The sequence below is a fragment of the Anser brachyrhynchus genome (genome assembly GCF_964034855.1).
Source record: "Anser brachyrhynchus genome assembly, chromosome: 2".
In the NCBI taxonomy this organism is placed as follows: domain Eukaryota; kingdom Metazoa; phylum Chordata; class Aves; order Anseriformes; family Anatidae; genus Anser; species Anser brachyrhynchus.
In genome coordinates this window covers 67,327,249-67,354,240 of record NC_137695.1, presented here as the reverse complement: position 1 = coordinate 67,354,240, position 26,992 = coordinate 67,327,249, and the positions used below count along the sequence as shown (strand labels likewise).

Below are 26,992 nucleotides of genomic sequence, written 5' to 3'. Positions count from 1 at the left end.
GACGGCATTAAACTACGATGCTACTTAGTGTCTTTGCTAACTATGGTGCACTGTGCAAATTAACTAAAGCAAGAAGCCTTGGGCCCCTTACCAAGGTCAGTCTCCTAATAAGAGTGTGAGCCTATTTTAAGAAGCTGGTAGAAACTGGTCCTGCGGATGGACAAGAGCCAAGGAGCAACTGAGTCTGCACAAGGACAAGAGATCAACTAGCGGTGATGAGGAAGAGTCATCAGTCTTCATCCCCACGACCCCTGACGACCATCACCAGAATACACTGTGCAAGTGCAAATGGGAGAAGTTTATGGAAATGACTCCTTGGAACTAATTTTAATATTAAGTGGGGACAGGTTATGAATATGTATAGGCGCATTGTGAAACTTCACGCATATGTAACTCTTTGCTGCATATAACCATGGCAAATTGCCGCATCAGGCACGCAAGACTTTGGTGGGACTACCCCCCGTGCTGCCCAGCGCTGAATAAACATACCTACTTCACAATTTTATTGATTCTGGAGTCCATTTTCCACAAATCAGAACCAAGGATAACCAGTACGCTGGAGGCACTCAAAAGGGGAGGTCGGTGTGGTGGCATCCTCCTCCTCCTCTTTCTCTTCTTCCTCCGCTTTCTCCTGCTCCTCTTCTTCCTCCGCTTCCTCCTGCTCCTCTTCTTCCCCTGCTTCCTCCTCCCCCCCCACCCCCCCAGCCCTCCCTCTCTCCCGGCCCTGCCCCGAGGCCCGTGGGCAGCCTCCCCGAGGCGAGGCGGGTCGTGCCGTGCCGTACCTGAGGAGGGTGTCGAGGCAGGCATCGTGCTTGTCGAGCGGGCGGCCCAGCGCGCTCTTGCGGAGCTTACTGAGCTCCTCGGCGGCATGGCAGTGCTCGGCCTGGGCGTCGCCGCCCGGGTAGCTCTGCTGGATGAACTTGCACAGCGGCTTGGCCAAGTCTCCGAGGCCTTCTTCAGCTCCATCGAGATTAAGTTCGTCATGGCCGGGTAGCTCGGGGGGGGGGGGGGAGGGGAGGGGGGGGAACGCGGCCCAAGGCGACTCCGACTCCTACTCCTGCTGCTGCTGCTGCTCCGCCTCCACCCCGCACTTCCGGGATTGCCGCAAGCGCTCCCGACGCAGCGTGAGCACGCACGCACGTACGCGCGTACGCAGCCCTCCCCCCTGTCCCACCGCGTATCTTTCCAGACCCCGCTTCCAACCGCCGCCGCGATGCGGGGCGGGATAGGGTCATATGTGCAAATCGTGCTGAAAATTGTCTTTTTAAATAAATTAATACATTAGTTCTCTGTGCTGGAATCGCTCCAAAAGGGTCGTGGGATCACTCATTAAAAAAAAAATAATTCATCAAAGGGCGCTGGAAGCACTTGTCAAAAGGGTGGTGGAGGTGGGGAAGGGACGGGAGCACCTCTGCTGTGAGGGGAGGCTGAGAGAAGGGGGCTGCTCTGCCTGGGGGAAAGGAGGCTCAGGGGGCTCTCATACATGTCTATAAATACCTCCAAGGGGATCTCATCAATATCTGTAAATATTTGAAGGGAGGGTGAAAAGAGGATGGAGCCAGGCTCTTGTCAGTGGTGCCCAGTGCCAGGACAAGAGGCAATGGGCACAAACTGGAACAAAGAAGGTTCCTCTGAACATCAGGAAACACTTTTACTCTGTGCAGGTGACAGAGCATTGGCACAGGTTGCCCAGAGAGGTTGTGGAGCCTCCTCCTTGAAGATCTTCAAAAGCTGCCTGGACATGGTCCTGGACAAGCAGCTCCAGGTGTCCCTGCTTGAGCAGGGAGCTTGGACCAGGTGGCCTCCAGAAGCCCCTTCCCACCTCAAACCATCAGCAGTTCCATGAAATCTCTCTCCTGGTGCTAAAGGGCATTTTCACGTGTTTCTGTGGCTGAGGATATGTCATGCACATTGTGCTAGCTTTCTGCTGAATCAGCCCTGTGTGGCTCAAATACGCAAGGCAGGCAGACTGTGAGGCTTGCTCGAATGACAGCTGAAAAGGAATGTTTGATCTTTTTTCTTGTTCCCCATGTCTTGTTTCAGACAGCTAAAGTTGTGAGCCTTCTATTTTCTTACTGCTTAAGCCATGAGTGATGATACCATAAAAGGGAATGGTAAAAATATTTTTAAAATGGGGTTAAAGGGTTTGCTCTGCATCTCACATTTTGCTACAAACTGATCACGAGTTCTGCTATAAAATCGGTGATTGTTTCCTATTTGGAGGTGAACTACGCCAAAGAGGGTGACCTTCTTTGTTATCTGATGAATGTCAGAGAAAGGGGGTAGAGCCTGGGAAGTCTGCCCTAGCTGCTGCTGTTGCCACTGTTGCCACTGGGACGGGCAGCTCCTCCAGCATTAGCAGCTGCTGTACGCAATCCAGAGCTGCAGGTCACTGGCACAGGGGAGGAGGAGATGAAGTCATCTTCCTGCTGCTGCTTGCACGGGCCGAGTGGTGAGCCAGTTATTCACAGCCTTGCCACCTTGCTTCTGCCGCAAACCTTTACTGCATTCACAAAATAAATAAATAAATAAAAATAAAAATATATGTTACCATATGTTATATCTGGTGTATATTTATATAAATGTGTTGGTGCCCCACACAGAGTAAACGCCTCAATCAATTTCTCATAGCTGAATCCAAAACACATAGTAGTTGACTTGATTTTACATTTAAAAAAAAAAAAAAAAGTAATTTTATCATACAATGAATACAGAAAGTAAGCTGTCCGCCCTTAGTCATATCTTGGTATGTGACTTCCTCACTGCTTTTTTTCCCCAGGTTTTATTGCCCCATAAGCATTCAGTCTCTGCACTTGTAAGCATTCAGTCTCTGAGCCTGAGTCAGACTTGACCTGACGGCATTTTCCAGTCCCAGGGAACACCTCCATCCTCACAAGCTCAGATCCTGATCAGCCTCAAGATAGAGTCAGCCAGGCTGTTGCTTCCCTGTTTCCAGCATCAACACCTTATGGGGTATAGTTAGCCTACACATCATTACACAATGCACAGCTACCTATATATGGGAGACAGAGGCCATTAATACTTCCCAGCATAACAGTCATAAACACGGAAAGGGTGTGAACAGGGAAGGGCAGAAACTGCAGCCATGAGATCATAGTTTTACTTTGGAGCCCCGGTGACCTTTAGATGATGTTGCTTAACACATTCAACCACCAACACAGCACAGAAATTTCACTTTGTTTCCAAGTAAGTTACCAGAATTTCAAACATACAGGTAATTTGCTTCTTTCCCATGGATTTCTTGTCAGTAGTAGTCCCCTAATGCACTTGTTCTCATTATTACAATCATAATAAGCTTTAATGACTTGTCTCCTTGTTACCTCTGACCAGTTAAGTACTATTTCCCAATTTAGTGTGAAGAAGCCACATTGTCAGTAGTTAGCAGTGCAGGGTGCATAATCTACATCTTCTGACTCAGAGTCCTGTGCTTTACAACAGACATAGTTCCTTCTTCAACAGATTTATGCTAGTGTCTAAAGGAACCAGTTTAAAATGGCTTTCCCCTAAAATGTTTGAAATAATGCAGCATAAACAAGTTAGCCGTATTTAAGTACTACCAAGGTCACTGATATATTTAATTTTGGTGTAGACAGATGCCTCCTGGGAGGCGTGGGCTCTTCAAGTGCCTTACTAACTGCCACAGTGCTAACACTGTGCTGGGGCCTGTACAGGGTGCACCCGCTCATGTCTGAGCTCAGAACTAGGAGACAGACACAGACTGCTAGCTTTTGGTCAAAGGGAATGTTCCTTTTGAGAGGATAAATTTCTTAGTCAGACCTCTCAAATCTTAATAATTTTTCCACCACACTCAAGATCTGTCAATGAAATTTCTCCATAATCAGGACATGGAAACATTCCTACCCTTTCCTTGAAATTCAGCACTCTACCTGTTATGTCAACATGTAGAGGATCAGTCCCAATTTTCCTGAATTTTGATTTATTAGGGTTTTATATTTCTCAAAGGTGAGGAGAGACCTGAAACAGAAGATAAACTGATAGCAAACTCGGTCAGGCAGAGGCCATGCTCGTTGTTGTGCTTGCAGTGCCATGTTCACAGAACACTCTAAATACCGCCCTCCTGCTGTTCCAGCACTGAATAAGAAAAACACATCTTCAGTCTAAATTCCAAGTGTGATACAGGTCAGGAAGAAGCCAGAGAATGGAGGACAGGGAAAACAGGTCTAAATCAGTACTGTCAGTGCTCTCACTTAGGCTAAACGTTGTATCATGGTGATTCCAACAAAGTTGCATTTCAAGCACAAACTAAATAAAGATAGTAAGTACGTCTTTTACTTGAAGAGAGAGTGCTGGCATAATAAAATAGAATAAGAAGAGCATCAAATGTGTAGCTGGTGGCAAGGAAAAGAAGCTAGTGGATGAAATAAATATCAAGCAGGAGCAAAAGCAGGCATCAGAGAAGGTTGAAGATAGAGGTGAAGTAATATTAACTTAGATCAGATATGAAAGACAGAGAGGTTATGCAAGGCCTGGAAATTGTTGACCTAGGTAAATAATTTTACATGATGCATTGTAGATGGTCTAGAGTGGAGCAAGCAGGGAATCCAACCAGCATTAATACAGTGTTTTCCATATGTGGTTACAAAAATATTAGCTACGAGGCCAATTAGAGTGCAGCTTACCTAGAATTTTCCTCAAGTCTTAGCAGGCTTCAGAAATACGCCATATTACCGATCACATAACAATAGCACCTGTATTTGTTAGACAAGTACACCACATTAACAAGAAGAAATAGTTTTTAACTGTCCTACATCATGTTATGTGGTATTGGGTCCTCATAATAAGCACCAAAATCATTGCTAAATTATATATCCTATTAAAAATTTGTGGTAGAATTATATTCCACTCAAAAGATTTATAATCCTATATTTTTAAAACATGGTTATCTTTTCCTGGTTACACTATTCATATCACTGTGATTTTAGAAGATTTACAAAGTAGAACAGCTTGTAGAAGACAGCAGCAACATACATTACTAAATAGCTGAGAGGCTATTAAAACGTCTCACAGAAGCTGAAGGTCAGGATTAGCACAAGACATGTCAATATAAGCATAAAATGCTTCTTGCAATGCATTGAATAAAACTGCTTTCTGTTTACTTATATCGTCATAGTCCTATATACTTTATACTAAGGTAAAGTCACACTCTGCCTCCAGATACACGCTTTCTACTTAAAAAGATGAAATGTTTGCATAAGAAATTATCTCGATACCAGGCAAAGCATAAATGTGCACTGCTATAGATACACTGATACAAGTCAGTATATCTGTGTTTGTGAAGATACTTACCTTGAGGGGCAGTTATGCATAAGGAGAGGCAATATCATTGTGATTTAATGCTGGACATATGCACAGCCATTTACTGAGTCCAACCTTGCATATCATTTTCTGAAAAATCCAAAGTCATGCATGATTATTTGACTTAGACTTTGGCCTGAAAACTCTGTAGCCAGCACTTTGGTGTGGTGTTTATGGTGTGTGGTTTGAAAAATGTCCACAGCCTTCCTCTGAAAGTTTGTTGAAAGAAGGAAAAAGATTTGTTCTATCTTTGTTCAGCATTGAAGTGTTGATGTTACTCAGTAAACTGTTAATTCAATTTTGCATATGTAAATTACATATTTTAAAATAATTTTTACCCCTAGGTATGTAAAACAAGGTACCTGTCGTATTGCTTTAGAAGCAGGTGAAAAATTGAATGTCTGCTTTTTGTGATAATGGGCTAAATTTTGCATTACATTGCACTTATTCTTGCTATGAACATTTCCTTGAACTGTCATAGGATTTCAGAACCCCAACAGGAGATGGATAGCATTCTTATGTTATCACATCTTTAATTAAAAGTTAAAAGAATAAAGGATTAATGACCTCAAAACAGAAGCTCTTCCAATACATCATTCCCCTAACTGTGCTGTGGTTTTACTGCTTCCAATTTTAAAATAAGAAACAAATTAAAATTAAATATGTGTTTTTTTAATTCATGCCAGAATAGAGACAAGTTTTTGATTTTACAAATTGCTCTTACAAACTTGGCCAATTAAGCTGCCCCTTAAGATCTGAAAGCCAGAAAGTTTTCACTTAAATCTTCTTAATTTTTCAATTAAAAATTAAGTCAATAATGGGAAGTAAGAAAATAGATGACAGATAGCTGGGTAACTTTCAATCTCTTAATTATTGCAATACAGGGTGTACCTAAAGTGACAACTTTGTTTTATTCATAGTAAAATATTGCTTTCTTTATTTAAAGCATTTTATTTAACATTTTATAAAAAAATAATGTCTGAATACATGATCAATCCAATTCAAATATTTTTGCATCAAAGTAGCCTTCAAAGAAGCAGAAAATAGTATTTTCCTTTGTTGGTGTTTACAACGTGTGACTAAATTTTATATTATATTTTGCCCGTATATTTAATGAAAAAAAAAATGCCTTTTCCTGTTTATGACATAGCAAGTACAAAGTTAGACTAGAAGACTCCATGTTTAATTTGAAGACTAGGAGGTTTATTACATTGAAGATATGAAAGAAATTACATATGCTTAATTGAGGAAGATCCTTTATAAGTCATCTTTCACTTAGCATTTATTTTAATAGTATTTTCTATTTGAAGTATTTCTTATGCTGAAACATATAATATTCAATTAGAAATCACTTCACATAGCTTGAAATAGGTCTGGAATGGACGTAGGTAATTAGGCAGTCAGTCATTATACAGCATCATGTGTGCTAGCATAGAGAGATCACATCTTGCTATGTGGAGCAAGTGAGACGGTAAATAAGATCTTGACAGAAATACCTTCACTTGAAGTTCACCCAAAAAGCACTGCTGAAATTCGGTTCTTTGGTTGTAAGGTCTCTTTTTATGGCGAGTGGGGGGTTCACACCGCTAAGCTGTACACTAGCCCTCTGTACAGACAGCGAAGGATTATATTTTCAGCACTTCAAGTAGGGAAGAGCCTGTAGTAAGTCGAATATCGACAAGTCCCTCACTGCACGAGGCAGCCTTCTATTTTGAGAAGACCATCATCACCGTTGTTCCCCCGACGGAGACAAGCCTGTTGCTCACGTGTGAGGCAGGAAGCATCTGTCCTCTAGCTGGGGGCATCTGCCTCTGCTACTGCCACTAGCTGCCATGACCGGCCAAATGTGTAGTGCAGCTCCTCCCTTGTTGCTGCATTATTCGCCACCTATGCATTGAGACAAGCAACACGAGGCTGTGCTCTGCCTACTCAGTAAAGTTGCAGGGTTTTACAAGTGTGGTGTTAAATCCAACACCAGACCTCCTTTTGAGCATGCTCCTATGGACCTGTCCTCTGTGTCCCTGCCCATGCACATTGCCATTGGCACTGCGTGGATGAAATCTGTTACGCAGAAAGGAGCTCACAGTCAGAGGGTAGAGCCTGCCGTACTGCTGGGGCAGTATTCAGAGACAGCAGCAGGGGCCAAGGCCTAATTCAACGTCCAAGGAGGGTGGCAAGGATGCAAAGAGAAAAGAAAGAACCTGATTTTAAAGCTGTAAATATCAAGGTTTCTCCATCTAGTGTGTGAGTTAAATGAACTGCTCCCCACGAACGCAGTAGAGGAAAAACAGGAATGTGGGACCAATTTGGTGGAAACAACTCCACAACAGTCTGAGACCTTGAAAAAAAGGGCAAAGATCAAACAAAACACAGAAGACCCTGAGAGCACGGCTGTTCCATGGCCCATGCAGGGAGGGGTTTGTGTTTTTTCCCAGTTCAAGATATCTCATTAACGCCCGCACTGCCGGTCTTACAAAGAGCCACCACTAATAACAATATAGGGAATCAACTTCTGAAAGCAGCAAAGATCATTGTATCCTGCTGTTAAACTTGCCATAATATCAGGCTTTTATCTTACACATTCCAAAGGTAATGAATCAGAACAAAGTTTCTGTTACATAATGTAACAAAAGCCAGTACAGACAACTCTTTTGCAAAGTTTTGTGCAGCCACAAAAACCCAGGGATGGCAACAGGATTTGCCAACAACACTGCCAGAGGATTCCTCCTAAAAATGCTTGCTTTGCAATGTTCAAAGGAGAAAGGATATCCAAGCTCAGACTGGCACAGACTTCAAAAAGTAAGATGCAAAAAATGTGGTTTAATCTATTTGATTGTTCTACTGGCCATACATGGACATTTGTGGTGCAGGCAGGCTTCAAAATGCAGCATTAGCAGCGTGCTCGAATTGCATGGAAAAAGTGAAGGGGAGGATGGTTTGATCAAGGGCATTTTTATAGTACGTGTCTTTTTCTAAATCTTTTTCTTTTTTTCCTTTTTTTTTTTTCATGAAAGGAGATAAGTGTGACTAGAGTTGCTTTTAATCATGCTAGGACATCCACAGGACATCACAGAATCTGACTCAGACATTAAAGGAGAGAGTTTGAGAGACACTGGATGAGCCATCTTGTGTTTGGGGACTGCACTTCAGCCAACAATGCCTTTGCAGAAGTTATATAAATTAGGGCAGATTCTAGTCCACTGGTTGTCACATATATGATTCATCCTGGCATGACATATCTGGACATACCTTGATTAATACCAGGAGGTAAAATGTTACTGCAAGGAATTCAGCATGCAAATTATGCTCTGCAAAGCTCAGGAGATTATCCCTAGTACTCACCTCTTCAATTCCCAAATTCCCAGGTTTGTCTGCCTGGCATTCTCTCTGATGTTCCTGGACGTTCTTAATGGCATGTGGGCAAACTGAAATGTGTGTAATGAGTTGCTTTTAAAGGAAAAAAAAATCAGTTTTCTTAACTGTGATATTCTTCTCTGTGAAATCAGACAGATATTCATTTGATTTGTGTATGCAAAATTTCTTCCATTCATGCTGATTGGTATAAACTGTGATGTAGCATTCCTTTCAAACTAGTAAGCCTGGCAGCTTAAAACTGTTTCCTCTACTTCCAGATACAGAGATGTTGACATGCACAAATAAGATATTTCAAGAAATACAAGATAGTATATTCCTGCTTCAAATATTATGTCTAAATGAATGTTTAATTACTATCCATTCTTCATGCAGGTATGACAGGTTTATCAGCAGCCACTTTTGCAATCAGCCAGCGCTACCTACAAGCTACTTAGCTAGGCATTTGACAATGACTAGGCATAACTGATAGAAAATTGTCCTTGGAGTCACTCTGGGACAGCAAGTGAATTTCACAGTGTCTCAAAGTAAAAAGTGCAGAATAACAGCTGATTTACCAGCAGAATCCTTCACATTTCTGAAACTCCAGTAACACCAGATATACATGCATCTGTCTACTTTCAGGCTTGTGTTTTTTTATATTCTGTCTCTACCTCTATGTCTACATTTATTTCTAGCATCTGTGTCTTCCACTTTTAACAGAGTTCAAAGACTACACTCAGATTGGTTAGCTGAAAGTGAATCATCATAGCAGGTCAGTTCATTTTCGCATGGCATGTTTTGCTCTGTCTCATGACTGTCACTTTTTCCATTTCAATCTCACCAGTATTACCTGTTTGGCATGGTAGTTTATCAGTCATTAATGAGGTACCTATTTTCAGATGAAAACAGCTGAAGAATTTTTTCCTTTACTATGTAGATGATTCAATATGATTTTCATTCAACACACCTAGTGCTTATATGCTAATTATTTAGATGCTCTCTTTTATTGCCCACGGTAACCATGCCTGTTTGTACAGAACTCACATAAGGTCTAAATACATATGCATTGTCTCCAAAAAACAGCTCAGTGAGAGAGAGGAGAAATTTTACTTATGATGTACTGTTTGTTAAGAGGAAAGACAAAAACAAAAGAGGAAGCCTTCAGGCTTCTTTCAAAAGTGCTGCAACTGTACCCAGTAATTTATACTCTCGGGCTGGAGCAGCATGCCAACGCTGTATCTTGTCACCAGCAAACACAAAGTTTGCTCCAACTTGCTTCTCCTCCTGTTTCCTCACATACTCACACACAATAAAACGTGTCTGAGAATGGCACATTAGCCAGATTACATGCAGAGAAACAGAGGAATTAGGAATGTTGGCACTTCAGGAAATGGCAAAGGGAATGCTGCAAGGAATGGAGGACTGTTGGGCAATCATTGCAAGCTGAGGTGATGACTCAGAATACTTGTTGTGAAAAAGCATCACATTCTGGGTGTCCCAATTAAGTCAACTTCAATTTTTTTTCCAGCTTTTACTTGCTCAATGAAGGACATTGAGAGTGTGCTTGTATTTCTGTAATACCTGTTATATTACTATAGGTATTTGCAGGGGTCTCTGCAAAGATTTAGGAACACTTTGTAAATGCTAGTTAAACTAGGCAATAATTGAAGCAATTACACACTAATAGACTTGTCTTAAATATAGGACAGAAGTGATTTGCTGGAAGAACTCTCATTCCAGGCCCAGGAGAAGAACCAGGGACTTCTGTTTTAGTAGATTTCATTAATACATTATGGCTGTCATTGTCTCTCCCCTTTCACTTCTCTTCACATTCCTGAAAAAAACTGTACCACAAGAGGTTTTCCTAACTAACGAAGAAATTACTAGGCTGGTAGTATTTGCTAAGGACCTTTCAGTGAGTAAGCCAGCACGAAAGCAGTCTGAGGTGTGGCCAAGATGTTCTTCAGTACTTCTTGTGCATAGTGCTGAAAAGTCCTATGGGAAACAGCAATTATGGTACAAGTTAGGGCAACTCTTAGGGTGGCTGGAATGTTTCCAGGGACCAAACAGGCCTGTGGCAACTTCAGAATGGAGATAACTACATATTTCTTATATCTGAGAGGATCTAATCTGCCTGACATTGTCTAAGTTTTCCTGTGTTTCTCTTACTGTGCTTCAGAGAAGACTCAGTCATGGGACACAAGGCTGCTGCTTGAAGTACTGTACATGCAAATTTAAAAAAAAAACAACTGTCTGAAACAACACACAGTGGCAAAGAGCCAGCAGATGAAGATAGGCCGAAAGGTCCAAGGTTACTGATCTAACACACCATGCAGATTCCTGACATAGCCCCAACGGAACTAGTTCCCAAACTAGAAACCTGTACAAGCACAGCCCCAAGCCAACTCATTTTGTATCTCAGCGTAGTATATGGAGGGTTACAGCACAGAGGTAGCTTTAATGCCACATTGTGCAATCCACAATTCTGTTACTATCTGTGAACAAAATGCACTTTTCCCCTTCTATCTTAAAAAATCATTTATAGGAGGGAATGAAAAAGTTTTTAAAGACCATTACCATGTAAATGTTGTTTCCACCCTCACCCTCAGCACTGCCTAAATAAATAGGGCATACTAATAAAAGTGAGAAGAAGCTCATTTTTTCTAGCCACAAGGTAAAGGTAAAAATAATAATATTCATGCGCCAGGCTTTTGATTTATTTCCTGAGAGTGGTAGTGTGTATTATGAATCTACTACCAACTGCAAATGCCATGGTGACAAAATTCACCTCAGAGTAAAGAGATTACACTGTATAAAGCTATGGTGCATTAATTTAATATCTGATTTTCTCCTTGTTGCAGGATCAACTTTGTACTTATGACTACTGATGTGAAATAAAATGCAGTGACCAGAAGTCATTTGAAATTAAGCCAGATTTTATTGTATAATGGATTTTACCAGTGTGGGTGAAAAATGGGACTCTTAAAACTGACTACTAGTTAGTGGTTATGGAAAGAAAGTCAATTTGCAATTAAACTACAATGGTGGTACGTTAAATAAGACTGAGTAATGGCAGTTAAACTTACTTAATTAAATCTAGAAGATACTTAAAGATACTGATACTTATCAGTAACAGTTTTATGCTGAAACCATATGATGAGTTTTGATTTGATTACTCTCAGAAGGCCCACGGTTGTACAACTCTTCAGGCAAAACACCTACTGAGATCCATACGCTGGTAAAGAGAGATTACAGACACGTTTTGAAGTCAAAAAAAGACAGTCTGGATTCAAGCAAGGATTACATAGCCACTGCATAGTTCTGTGTGATACTGTCTGTGTTATCTTTTGATGGGGGGTGCCTCTTCACGGAAAAATACTGTTTGGATTAAATATTTGTTTACATGGAGTTCTGGAAAAAATTACAGCTCAGGAAAACTTTCTGTGATAATTCTGTTCTTGGATTTTCATGCAATGAACATGTCTTGACAGGGAAGGTGTGGAGTCTACTTGCAGCTATATTTTGTGGTACGGGTTCTGTGGTCTCAGCTGCATCACGTAAACACACTGTGCACTGCCAGAAGCCCTGACTCCCCACTATCCACTGTTTCTGCACACCCCGAGACATTGAGAGAGAGTAACCCAGTGAAGCCAGCAGAGCATCCTTCTGGCAGCACCCACCAGTATGCACAGCCAGGAGATCTGGGCCAGTCTGGTCTCGAGAGTACTGCTGCTGAGACAATGTATGGCAACAGGACCATGCCACAGCCTGCACCACCAGCACATACCTTCACCTGTGATGTGCTTCTTCACATTTTCTGCCACTCAGATGAGGTGTTCCCCCTCATTTTCTGTGCTGACCACACTGTCCACGAGACACAAGAGAGGACCTCATTTCACATGCCAGCTCCAGAAGGTCTAAGTGTTTGGTGACCACTGGATGCAGAGTCTGCCTTGTGCCTACGATAACAAGCAGAAAGTCACGCTGGTGGCAGACAAGCACAACTACAGCAGCTATACCTGTGCTCTCGCTTTGGCTTTCACCCATGGCTGCAGACCTTCCTCCAGCAATGCCAGCTGACTGACTACCAAACCCTGGGATGCCAAGCACTGCCTAGCAAGATGCTGCCGCAGAGCCTGCAGCAGTAGCACGGTGTGCCTGGGTGCTTTGTTTAATATACACACGGGTGTCCAGCTGGCTGATAGGTGCCAGATTTCTAAGTATCTGCAAGATACTCTAAAACCAGACAGTGGGAGGCATAACTTAGGTTTTGGGTGGTTTCTGAAGAAGAGGGGACCAAATCAATGCAGCATTGTTCTCTAGAGCTGACTGTGATAGCCTCTATTTGGGTATAGCTTATGCTAGTAAGGACAGCAAAAGTATTTTTTTCTTGAAAAATATTTGCTTTTGGGCCTGACCAGGAACATGGTCACGAAACCACACAAATACCATGTTTCCAGAAATGGTGCCTTGGAGGCAGCTTCTGTTTTGCATGCTCTCACATCTTTAAATGCATGAGATTGCACAAATACTCCAAAAATGCTTTCAAAAACCGAAGATGTGTTTTCTTTTTTTGACATACCTATAGCATATCCTTATGTGTGGACATCCCTATAATAGTCTGGAAGCACTCTGCAGCTTGAACATGGATAGAATAACCTCGAACACAGTGTAGGCATAGCCAACATCTGTTTCATTCTCTAGGCTCAAGTTAACATTTTGCAAAGCAGCATCAAGATATCAATTACATTGTACCAAAGAGGGAAAATATCACCCTTGTAGTCTGACCCATTGAAATCCAGAGAGCATGGTCCTTGTGAAACTCCTAGAATCCCAGAGAAAAGAAAGGAGTGCTGCAAAATGCCAGGAATGTTGCAGCTTCAGTAAAAGCCTTCTCAAATAGAAAGATCTGATTGACTGAAGTGTTTGCTTGAAGAAATAAAATGGATAATCCAGAAGTGGTTTCCTTTCATCATACATACTTTAAGCAAATCGGACTGGGAGAACAACACATTCTTATCCTCTGTTGAAGAATGTCTTGATTTTTTTTTTCCAAAAATACATATAACTGGATGCTAGTTCTGAAAATGTCATCATGCCCTAGGATTGCTTGAATAAATAAGGGGAATTGTAGCTATTGCCAAGATGTTCTTCATTCCTATTTTTGGGCATACTTCTGAAATTCATTCTTAAGCAACACTCACTGCAATCAAGGGAAGTTGTGCTTAGGTAAGGACTGACACTAAGCCTCATCACAGCAGGATTTTCTGGATTTCTGAACTTCAGCCCAAATCTACAGCTCAAGTCATGAAGCTTCTCCTTACACTTAAAATGGCCCACTGCAAAACCAGAGAGATGAACAAAAGTGAACTGTGGGTGGAAAACTCTATGTTGAAATTTTAGATGTTGTCATTCAGGTCCATCTCAAAATTAAATCAGTAGTTCGGGTGGACTGGTTCTACTGCTCTTGCTCCTCCTCTACCATATAGCTCTGGGACTGAAGTGGGATACAAGTGCTCATACTTGTATCAACACCAGAAACTTAAAGCATTTAAGACAAAGCAGCACTGCCATTCTTGTACACATGAAGAAGCATGTATTTTTACACTCAAGAAAAAAAAAAAAAAGAGAGAGAGAAAAAGTATATATTGGGGAAAGAATTTAGCTTATTTTAATTATGGCCAAAGAACCAAAGACTCCAAATTTGCCACTAAATCCACAGGGGTCTGACTGCTGGTGCTGGAGGCCGGTGCTGATGGGATGTAGCTGTGTCACCTTGGGTTAGACACCTGTGAGGAGCCATGCTGAGGGCTTCTTCCCCCTTTCTCTTGAAAGTTGCATTTCAGCTCCAGCTCTCACCCCCAGCTGTGCTCGCACCCCAGTTGTGTACCTGCGCCAGCCAACTGGCTTGACCTCAGACCTGCTTTGTGAGTACAGACTTGTCTGGCTGTGGCTGTCCCTGGGTGCTGCCACGGAATCTGCTTTGCTTGCCCTGCTCCATCACTTGGGCCTGCGTAGCTTTGCCAGTGGTGAACCTAGAGGAACATCTGCTTGGTGTGAGGATGCTTGGTATGTTATTGAGACCTAAAAATGGAGAAATAAAATAATTAAAATTAAAATGGAGAATTAAAAAATGGTTTATTACACAAAACTGGCCACTGTCTCCAAATTGCTATTATTTTAGCTTAGGCTCTGCAGTCTTTTCCTTCCTGAAAGACTGGGCTGTAGACTGCCATGTAAACTAGTTTAAAACCAGCCAATGTGTTTAAAACAAGCAGGTATCTAAACTGGGTTAAGTCTGGCTGTAGACGGTGGTTGGCTAATCACTCCCATTTTCATACAGCCTCAATTCTTTTCGAGTGCTTGGCATGACATCAGTGAGAATGAATAGACTGGAAGGTTTAGGCATCTGCTGCAAAGGTGGACATGCAGTGTGCTGGAGACAGGCAGTGCTGTGTATCTGTTGACATTCTGACAACTGATACACCCATGCTCACTTATGCACTGGGCATGTGTTCTGGAAAATCCAGAGCATACAGGACTATTGTGGTTTAACCCGGCCAGCAGCTAAACACCACACAGCCGTTCGCTCACCCTCCCCCCTCCCTCTCTGGGATGGGGGAGAGAAACAGGAAAGTGAAGCCGGTGAGTTGAGATAGAGACAGTTTACTAAGACAGGAAAATAATAATAACAACAACAACAACAACAACAATAATAATAACAGTATTACTAATAATAATGTGTACGAAACAAGTGATGAACAATGCAATTGCTCACCACCCGTTGACCAATGCCCAGCCTATCCCCGAGCAGCCGGCTCCCCCCACCCTGGCTAGCCGCCCCTATATATTGTTTAGCATGACGTCAGATGGTATGGAATACCCCTTTGGCCAGTTTGGGTCAGCTGTCCTGGGTCTGTTCCCTCCCAGCTCCTGCTGCACCCCTAGCCTGCTCGCTGGCAGGACAGAGCGAGAAGCTGAAAAGTCCTTGCCTTGGTGTAAGCACTGCTCTGCAACAATTAAAACATCAGCATGTTAACAGCGCTCTTCTCATCCTAATCCAAAACATAGCACCCTACCAGCTACTAGGAGGAAAATTAACTCTGTCCTAACTGAAACCAGGACAAGGATACATTAGCATGCAGAAATATTCATATGCAGAAATTTTTGTTTCCATGGGAATTTACTTCTAAATAGTCCGGTTATTGTGTTTAAACACTGACAGTGAGTACAAGAATGTTTGTGCTATGAATCATAATATATTAAAAAGAGAACAAAAGTTAATTTTTCATTGAGGCATCACAGACATTATGGTTACTCAATTAAAGCAGATTAAAAAGAGTCTCCTTCTGCTGCCATGAATTTGTATGATATTACTTGGGATTTTACACAAAAAGTAATATCATATATTTTTCTTGATTTGTCTATAATGAAATAATTCCCCAGCCCTGGAATGAGGACAAATGAGTTTTCTCATTGGAAAGACAGAGGCTCTAAAAGAGGAACAGAAATCTTATTCATAATCTGACTTTAAGAAATCTTGCTTGCTCAAAGTGCGTATGTATCAAATCTGTATCTTCACTTCGCTTATCATTTCCCTTCTAGAATATAGGAATGGTAAAATACCTAAACTTATTATTAAAATACAGCTAAACTGGCATCTAAATGTTGTTTTATGAATCTCAGAACTGCAACTTTATGGATTAAGGTAAATGAATATCAAATTCCTTATATGTGGGTGTCAAAAGGCATCTGCAAACATCAAATAAATTAGTGGCGGTAGAATTTACTGGAAAGCAAACTGAGGATCTACATAGATTCAGAAAATTTCAAAGAAAAGTCAGAAGTTGTTCGAAACAGGTTGTTTTTAAGGTAATTTGCATGTATATGTAAAAACGTATCACTTAAGTTCTGACAATTATATTACTCTTACTTATTTTTGTAATTTCAATTAATTAGTATTTGCACATACTTTCATTAAAAGGTCACATAAGTACATACCACAGCAGTACCTCAACCTCTTCTAAAAAAGATCAGCAAAATAACAAGCCCAAATCCTGATAATGGTCAGCACCATAGGATCTGAATCCAAACCTAGTTTTCAAAAATTGCCTGAATCTGAGTTGCTTGGATTCAAGTATTCTGTTACCTGTTTCTGATGATATGTGACTAAATATTTTATTTTATTGATGAAGCAAGCTATCTGTTGATCATTGCAACTCTATGAGTCTAACTATATTTAAACAGTCTATTTCAGAATGCATAAGACACATATACACAAAACCAACCTTACTATTTTCCCCTGTAACCCACCTTACTTTTCCAACTATTTTACCTGATTCATGGCACTGTTATTTTATAGCTGCACTTTATGGCTATTACCTCATTTTAATTTTCATTCTAAAACAGTAGCTTGGAAGATCTGGACAAACCACCTTCAGCCTTTTAACTTCAACCACAGGAAATCAGTGCACCGGCTGTATGCTTAGAAGCAACCTCCACACTCCCTTGGTGCAGAGGTACCAAAAAGTGTGACTCAGCCTCTCTCCTAGGAGACATAAAGAGCCGGTTCCAGTGACTCCACCACATTGCAAAAGAGGTTTGCAGGATTTGTGGTTGCTGCTTCAGTCCTTGATGCTGCAGAACCTCATCTTTTCACAGGAGAGGAACAGAAGGTAGGGACTTGGTGGAAGGGAGGATGTTCTGAACTTCTTTTTTCAAGCCATTTGTACTCCTCCTGCAGTGTGGGAGATAACCTGAGTTCTGAACTGTAAAGTGATTTAGTAAAAACACACCCTTCTATTGCACAGATCCTTCATATCATGCAGTTGGTCAGAGCAAATGAACGTTTTTTTTTCTAGAACACAGGTAAGTGCTTAAAATTTTTCTTATGCAGCCTCATTTACAGATATCCCCCCAAAAATACCAATTTATATTTACATCCATGCAAACCTAATAGGTTTCTATGTGAGAAGGGTGAACAGCCAAGCAAAAAATATTTCTAGCAACTGTTATCGTGGCTTCTTCCTTTTTCTGCACAGCGTTATCAGTAACAGATAGGGTAGGTAAAGTTTCAACTACGTGCCTCTGGACAGGAATGCTTGCTAAGATCTCTCAGGAAAATTCACCACTAGAGAGAGCTCTCCAGCAACCAGACAAGATTTTTCAATCTACTAAAGAAAAAGCCTATTAAAACTATGCAACTGCCAAAAAATTCATCTAGCTCACATTCGTTCCAAAATGTAAATGCACACAATTCTTTCTGAAAAACAAACAGACAAGCTATATGCTTGAAATTTTAGGTATGCATTAAACTATATGTATGAAAGGAAAACTTTCTCAGGAAGAACACTGCAGACTCATATGACAAAACCTCTCTTGATCAATTCTTGTAATGTAGGAATTACTCAAGTAATAAATGATTGCTGAATCTGGTTCTATTTATAGCAGGGCTTGCATCATAGAAAAAAATGGGGGGGGGGGGGGGTAGGGTAAGAAGAAAGCCAAAGCAGACGACAAATTTTTTTTGTTTTCTTTTGTTTGTTTGTTTTTTGTTTGTTTGTTTTTCCTCTTTCTCTTCTAATTCCCATGTAGTGAGAAGTGGTTGCTTTCTGTAAATGTGAGCACAGTCTGCAGCCGTGTTGGTGTCACCAGGATGAGTGTCAACACACTATTTTTTTTCATATTGTTTAACACGTTTGCTGTCTTGCAAGTTTCATGTATAATAAAAATGCCACGACTTGTTTTGCAAAAATAGAGATTTTGCCAGTCCATGGCCAAAATATACCCAGCTACATACTTCCCTTAATACTGCTGTGCAGTACAGTGTGTGCTGGCTACTTTTCACTTTTCAGGTCAGATGAATCAAGTGCTTTGGATCCTTTTCCAGTTCTTTTGTACTGCTGTTGAAACAGTAATATTTCGGTATTAAGGTAATTGCATCTATTTGAAAAAGCTCTTGTAAGTATTTTAACTAAAAGTTTAATTAATTTCTTTATCTTAACAAGATAGAAAATTTTATATTCATGGGCTACTGTGATGAGCTATTCCATCACAATTTTTTCCAGCTACTATACAGCAACATTACACAAATGTATTAGACACAACACAGGCATGTTGACAAACAACTCTTGACGAACAAGTTAGGTATCTCTACCACTAGAGACAAATATCTCTGCCACTGTACAGAAAGGACATACGGGATACTGAGTTATGTAGCAGTACTTTGGGTAATTACAGAAGATATCACAGACTGACATGATAATAGAGAAATGGCTACTTACAGATTAACTCTGACACTATTATCTTGATCTATGTTATTATTTTTTTCATTACCTGTATCTTTTAATTTATTCTTCCTTCTCTGTATCACACATATCAAGAAAATAGCAAATGAATCATAAAAGATTTATCAGGTTGAATTATATAATTGCAATATCTACATGTTAAAAAATATTTGACAAAAAGGAACAAATTAATGCCTTGGAGTAACCCAGTAATCAGGCATCAGTCTGCACGCCCTCACCTCCTATTTCTGCCATCAAATTAATTTAAGATATATAAGAAAAATACCAGTCTTCTAGCTGCAACTTCTGACTCTTTCATAAACAGGCAAATGAAAATGATCTATACTAAATGTGTAATTTCAAAAACATCTATGGCACAGGCCAAAATGTAGCAAAGGTTAGAAGGCACTGAATACAGTTTTAGCACAGATACAACTGATTTCATCATCAAGGCCTTGTGACAAAAATGGGCTTTAATACTTTAACTAGCTTGCTACAGATATGGCATCATCAGAAGAACTTTCCGTAGTGCATTAATTGAATGGTATTCAGAAGATATTCATTACTTTATTATTATGATATTCTTCATCTTGGAGGGGGGAATTCAAATGATTCTTAAAAGTTATCAACGGTGATAAATTCACCTTTAAAAGTAACACATCATCATTTTAAAATTAATGTAAGAAAAGGTGTGAAATAAATACCTGTACAACACGGACAGCAAAAAATGACATATTTGAGTTTCAAAGTGCACAATATGGCACTGTTTTACCTCCTGAGAGCACTAAGAAAAACCTTGATGAAATGATCTCTGAACTATACACAGGTAAAAGCATGTGGTGGCTCCGGAATATATCCACTAAAAGAAGGGAGCTTACAATGGAAGAACTCCATCCAAGACCCAATCTCAACGCCGACCTCAAGCCCCCTGGGGCTGGAACATGATGCAGAAGCTCTGTCACAGCTGCTGAGGAATCTGCCGGGAATGTCAGGACAACTTTCTCATAGACTTCTTCAGTGCAAACTGAGGCCACGTCAACTGTAATTTACAGGAACTTTTTGAATGACTCATATTTAAATTTATCCTATTTTTATTATTATGGCCTGCACTTCCTATTTTTGACAGAGACCTTTAAATCACAGGGATTTTCAAGGGATTTTTATGGTTCTTTCACTGATGGGACTACATTTTCTCTATTGGAATGATTTTTCAGAAGATGTCAGTGCGTGGAAGTAGCTTGACTGTCAGAATGACCGACAGGCACACAAAAGTTCAACAACTGGCTTGCACAAGGTCCTGGCTTGTTGAAGCTACTGCTAGGAAAAGAAAGGACAGAGACAGACTATGAGACACACTTTCTTATCAGCCAAAGGAATGAAGAGCCCAGCGTTCTTCCTCCTCAGCCTATTTCTCTGAATAATTCTTGTCCTTTTCAGAACAGGATGTTACATGCAATAATTGTGCAGCATGCTTGTATGAGGTGGGGGTGTAGAAACAGGTTTGGTGGGCAATTCAGGTTGGAAATGTGCCTCAGTGAATTAGTGTCATTTACCTCAGCTCCTAGTGTAATTGCTCTTGTTGCTAGCCAGTCATACTCAGAAGATCGAAATAAATTTTGATTCAGCATTCAGTTACGGGGTTTAATTGCTCTACAAAATATTATGCATTGTTACAAACACACCAGAGTAGTGGATTTACCCTCACATGCTTGCATATGAAAAAGAAGATTGCATTCCACAGGAAGCAATCCCCTTAACTGCAAATAAGAGGCTTTAAAAAATCTTTGGCTTGAATGAAAAAAATGCCTTCTTCTTGGAGCCTAGCCCACATCCCTGGGTATAAAGCCCACTAGGACTTTGTGAGAACATCAAACAACAAAACCATGTTCTTTGTCCAACCTGGAGTTCTGCTCTAGATGCAGAGTTAGAGTGCTACTCGTGCCTTGCCAAAAAAACAAATGCGTACCAGAAGCAAAACCAGAAGCTCTATTTGCAATATGAAAATACTGTTTGTTTGCAGAGAAAGAAATGAACCAACATTTTTTGTTCCCCCCACCCGCCAAAAAAAAAAAAAAAGAAACTGTTCAGTGGTTGGGTTTCAAAGGAAAATGTCATGATTTTACCAGAACACCTCAGCAGTAAAACGTCTACCATTTTTCTAGTGTTACACCAACGTCCATCCAGTATATAAAGGCATGAGTGCTGTCAGGATGAAATACAGTAGTTTAATCTTCTGATTTTACAGCAAGGCTGTAAAAATTATTTCCTCCTGTGTTTTCTAAAAAAGTTCTTGTGACATGAAATGGAGAAAAACAAAAGCCGCATATCCCAGCATGGCTTTTTACCCTTAACATAGATGTGCGATGTTGTCTTTGGGCTGACAAAATAGTTTCAACGTTTCAAGTGTGCACTTTATTATACCTTACCCTTCCCCTCAGCTTCAGTGCCATTCACAGATTATTAGATTATCTAATCAGTTTATTTGCTTTGAATCAAGAGAAATTCAGAGAAGCTACTGCCATGAGCTTTCCACCACTTTTTTTTTGCTCAGGATTTTCCATCTTAAGAGACCAACATTAACTTGGACTACAATGAAAGGTGTTTTTCTTTCTTTGTTTGTTTGTTTTGGGGGGAGGGGGGCATTTTGTTGTTTTTGCTGTTTTTCTCCAAAGTTCATCTGGTGGATTGAAACTGTTTACAGCTCTTGATATTCTAAGAGGCCAGTACAATCTATTAACTTATTTTCTGTTTAGCTAATCTTATTAGATCGGCAGTTACTTTTGAAACTCGCAGCAAGAAAGTTACTCTTTAAACTGACAATACCGCAGAATCAGATTTTTAATGCACTGAAAAAAATATGACAATATAGACATTTATTTTTTGCTGTTTGTTTTTATATTTCTATCAGTTTCATGGTTCACATTTTCAATAAAAGGAATTCATAAATATATGCAAAAATTTCACAGCCTTTCTTAGAAAATGGCATTGCACACACAAGGCAAGAACTACTCAGCTGCATCCAAAATTATAGTTCTTTATATGTGCATGGGGAAATCCAGCTGTGAAAACAAGTTGAGGAACTGATAATCTTTTGGTGCAGTTATAATAGGCTCAAAGTATAACACATACATTTCTGTTTTAAATGTATCTGCTATTTCAATGCCCTCGTCTTTATTATTTCAATGCCTAGGGACCAATCAGGGAAGGGATCCAAATTTGATAGGTCACACCAAAATCACCAAAGGCTGCCTGTAGTCTCGCCTTCTGCTATGCTTGTAGATGTAGATCTCTATTGTGTGAGGTCATGCAGATGTCAGCGCATGGGACAGAACAGATGTGCAAAATTCCTGAAAATGGGATTTGTGAGAAGCAAGCAAGTGGGACTACTGTAGCACCAATTTAGTTTGGTTTAAACTGCTGTGAAACTGCAGCTTGGAGATGTGGCTCCTCAGCTTGGAGGTGTGGTTGCTATAAACTTGTTTTATACCTGTCTAAATCCTGCAGCCAAATGAAGGGAGTACCTCGTTCTCCTGCAGTCTCACCCATCCCCAGTATTAGCACTAATGAGGCAAGCTAGACAGCCAGACTGTGTTGTCTTGAAACTAAGTTGGGCTTTCCTGACACAACGACTATCATTGAAAAAGGAAAATATTACCTCCCAGGCCTTGTTTACGTAAGGCCAAATAAACACCAACTGGGGTGTAAGAACAAGGGAAGGACCTTATATGTGACAGCACGGGAAGAAAAGGATGGCCTGTACAAAGAGCAGCTTGCATTTTAGTGTAATGTGACGTCTCCAAGTGCTGGAGGGATGGCAGATAGACATCACCCTTTTCTGCCACTGAAAGGAGTTGCTCCACTTCTTACCTCCTGAGTCCTTTGCTTCTGCCCTCAGGACTTGTGGGCCAGCCCAGCTTGCTGCCACCAGTGGTCGCTCAGCTCGTTAATTCAACCCGTTAATTAATCCAGCCTGTAAGCCCAGGAACTGGCACAGGGGACAGACTGGGCCTAAGCAGAACAACACTGGTGGGCTCTAGACCCTGAACTCTGCTCTGGTGAGGCTGCTCCTTGAGTACTGTGTTCAGCTTCGGGTCCCTCAGTACAAGAAGGACATGGAGGCCCTGCAGCGTGTCCAGAGAAGGGCTGAGACTGGTGAAGGGCCTGGAACACAAGTCCTGTGAGGAGCAGCTGAGGGAACTGGGGTTGTTCAGTCTGGAGAAGAGGAGGCTCAGGGGAGACCTTATTGCTCTCTACATCTACCTGAAAGGAAGGTGTGGGGAGCTGGGGGTCAGCCTCTTCTCGTAGATAACTAGCGATAGGACTAGAGGGAATGGCCTCAAGTTGCGCCAGGGGAGGTTTAGGTTGGAAATCAGGAAACATTTTATCTCAGAAAGAGTAGTCAGGCATTGGAACGGGTTGCCCAGGGAGGTGGTGGTATCACCGTCCCCGGGGGTGTTCAAGGAAAGGTTGGACATGGTGCTTAGGGACATGGTTTAGTGGGTGACAGTGGTGGGAGGGTGATGGTTGGACTAGGCAATCTAGGAGGTCTTTTGCAAGCTTTATGATTCTGTAAGTGTGTGATTTAGAACTGTTATTGAAACAGCAAATTCCAGCCACTACGGAGTTTAGAGCAGTTAACCCACAAGCAAACTCCGCGCACCCACCCTGAACCCCACCTCCCCCTTGCGGCCGCCAAAACCCCCTCAGAGCCCCGGGCCCCTCCCCTCAGCGCCTCGGGGAGAGCGGGACGGGCAGGCTGCGCATGCGCCTCCTCCGGCGGGCCACAACCCGCGTGGGGGCGGTGGGCGGGGCGGGAGAGGGCGGATCTATTGAGGGGCGGGGCTATGAGGAGCCCCCGCCCAGTGTCAGGCCCCGCCCCCTCAGTCCGGCGCTGGCCCGCGGGGGGGCCGCAACTTGGCCGGGACGGCGGCGGCGGTTCTGCGGGGCTCGGCTCGGCCTGGCCTGGCCTGCGGGGAGAGGGGGACGGCCGTTGGCACGGAGCTCCCCCGCGGTGGGGACCGGGGGCTGACGAGGCTGCCGGGGTCCGAGGGGATGCGAGCTGCGGGCCGGCCCCGCCGCGGCGTGGCGCGGGGGAGGCCGGGCCGGGCCCCGCGGCGCTGAGGAGCTGGAGCCCCCCCCCCGTGCCCCCGGCCCGGAGCCGCCCGGGATGGATCATTTCTGTCAGCAGGTGCAGCAGAAGGACGTGGGCCGCAGGCTGCAGGTCGGGCAGGAGCTGCTGGAGTACCTGCGCGACCCCGCGGCGTCCCCGGACGTGGAGCAGGACCCGCAGCGGCTCGACAGAGTGATCGACGAGCTGGCGGCATGGGTCAACTCCAGCAACTTCAAGGTGCGGGGGCGGGGAGGGGCCCGGGGTGCGCTTTCGCCACGCACCGGCACACGTACAGACCGGCGTCTGGCCCAGGCTCCTGCCCTTCCTCCCCCAGAGACTTGGAAATTTTGCCTGGCTTTGGTTAATACTTCTTGCTTTCTATTCCTTTTATCATTGCCTAAACATTGCAGCGCATAACATCTTGCCTCCCCCCCCCCCCAGCTATTTTCTTAGCTAGTAATTCTTACTTTTTTTTTTTTTTTTCTTGCTACCACTCCCATTCCCTTCCCATGCCGGGCTCTCTGCACTTGGTGTAATGTTTCCTGGGATTGCCAGTATTTCCTGCAGGCCCTAAGGAGTGCTGTTTCACTGTGTTCATATTTTTCTCCACTTAATGACTGAATTGCTTCTTCGGGTTCCAGTTGTAAATTTTAAGTTTTTCTATTGCCTTTAGGTGACTTTTTCAAAGACGAGAAGTTATACGGTATTTTTATAGCTACCCAATGATGATTCATGTTTGGCTTTTTTTTCCTGTGTGCTTTTGGCTGACATACAGGAAAACCGTATTTACAGTGGACATGTGGGGGAGTAATATTTATAATTTTTTCTGCTGTTGGTCAGCCGATAACGGTAGACAGTGTAGCTTTATTACCAAGGGCAATCGCATTCGTCTTAGTGCTTTTTTTTTTCCGTTTGTTGCTGTATGTAACTGTCCCTGGTCTGCACTCCCGTCATCTGGTGGCGGTGTTGATCTGTAATGCTGAGCTCAGGTCTGGCAGCTGGGCGAGAGCCGCCCTTCCTGCTGCGCAGAGTCCGTGAGTTGCCGTCTTGTCTCCTAAGACGGTTGTCCGTAGGACCTTTGGACTTAGTGCATTGAGGTTATGGTAATTTTTTTTCCTATTTCTGTAGTCTCAGGAGGAAAACATAGGAACACCTTGCAAAGGCAGTGTGTTCGTGAAATGCTTATTTTTACTCCTTAGATTTGACAGTGTTGCGTACTTGGCAGTGTTTGCACATAGCACTTCTAAGTTTGAGGCCTAAAAATGATCAGGCTTAGCTGTACTTGCATGTATCTTGCTTTTTTTTTTTTGTTAAACAAATTTGTTCCTAAAGGTCAGGTTAGTTAGAGGGAGTAATGTGGGTTGGATAAAGATGATTTACTTGCTTTTGAATTCTTAATCTGAGGATAGTTGTTGGCAGTTGATAAGCGTGAAAGCTAGGCAAGTTATTTTAAAACATCATTAGGTGTAAAGAGGAAGCCGTTGGTCACTTATCTCAGTAGGATAACATAAAAGTTGTTTCCTGCACTTCTAAATTGATGAAATTGGGAATTGAAAAGGAAATTTCAAGGTGTTGTGGTGGTCGTTTCTTTTTATCTTTGTAAAGCAGGTCATTCTGCTCACTGTTGATGTAAGGTGACAGTGATGTTGGATGTTAGGACTGTACAACAAAGGAGGAATGTACAGTAGTCCAGATAACCTCATATTTTGATTGAGGCTTGCGAAGGTTATTATGAAATCTTATAATTATTAATTATAATTCTTATAGAACTGTAATTGATGTATTATAATAAGTAGATTTCTATAAATTATAATAACTCTTACAGTTCTTACCATATTATTACAGTCTCCTTTTCTGTGTGTCACCTATTGGTGGCTCTTCATACATACAAAACTGCATTTCAAAGCATGTTGTACATGCATTATTAATGGCAACAGCACAAGGTCTTGGATGTTTTGTTTGAGATCAGTTCCAGTGTCCCTGTCTATGATGGTGTTGATCAGCATCTGATGTTTCTAAATGAAAATAAGGAATATTGTGGAGAATTGTGGTTGGCATCTAAAATTCATATTCCATCTTAAACAAGCATGGATGTTACATGCAGTTGGACTTGATCTTTGTAGCTCCCTTCCAAGTGAAGTATTCTGTTCTATGTTTAAATGCTAGGTCTTAGTTTGTTGGTAAGCTCTGGGCCTGAATGACGACAGAAGATAATGAGTGTCACAGGCTTGTATGTTTCTCAAGACAAATATTTCAGTAAACTTTGCTTTTAATTATGGTATTTCTGTTGATTTGTTGGATGCCTTTTTGTCTGCCTAGGAATGAATATTCCTAGAAATTCCTACTTAACATCTCTCTTCTTACGTTGTCTTGAAGGTCTTCAAAGTCCTGAAGTAATTAATCCCTCCCAGTTGGCATGGCAGTTTAATTGGGTGATGATTATGGCTGGCAGTTGGCTTATTTGTCAGAACTGCAGAGCTAGACGAACTAGAGTTACAAGCAGGGGGTATTTAAAGAAAGTTACAAGAGAAAGCATTATTTTCTTGGAGGTGACAGGTATGGATAATGAGGGACTAACTAACATAACTTGCTCTGGATGCACTGTATTTGTTCCCACTCAACCGAGTGGGAAAGCTTAATTCTTCTACATGAAGTGCTCCATCTGAACATCCTGAATAAGAAGAGGAGAGATCTGGGAGCTCTCGGTTCAGCTCTGTGCTATGTCTGAGAAGACACGACATCCTATGAGAGTTTCTGCCTCAAATAAACACGAGGAGAGCAACTGGAGGAAATAGGAACAGAAGGGCTGATTTGGCAGACTTGGTAACGAATGAAAAGAGATGAGGTGTTAAGTAAACAAGCGTGGACTTGTTATCAGCAGTGTTGAATTAAGAGGTCAAAACCT

The 26,992-nt window shown here is 41.9% G+C and overlaps 1 protein-coding gene across 23 annotated transcripts in view; it reads left to right on the top strand.

Annotated features, from left to right (window-relative positions):
- The first annotated feature begins 23,770 nt into the window (after positions 1 to 23,770).
- Positions 23,771 to 26,992, top strand: part of CLASP2 (cytoplasmic linker associated protein 2) — a 142,438-nt gene continuing 139,216 nt past the window's right edge. For 5 of the 23 annotated variants that reach the window (XM_080580046.1, XM_080580040.1, XM_080580068.1 and 2 more), the window contains exon 1: positions 23,851 to 24,324. In XM_080580046.1, coding sequence (XP_080436172.1) covers positions 24,145 to 24,324 — 180 coding nt within the window. In that variant the 5' untranslated portion in view covers positions 23,851 to 24,144. Of the gene's footprint in view, positions 24,325 to 25,116; positions 25,191 to 26,992 lie in introns of those variants that run through there. The other 18 variants (XM_080580073.1, XM_080580069.1, XM_080580041.1 and 15 more) reach the window with 8 other exon arrangements.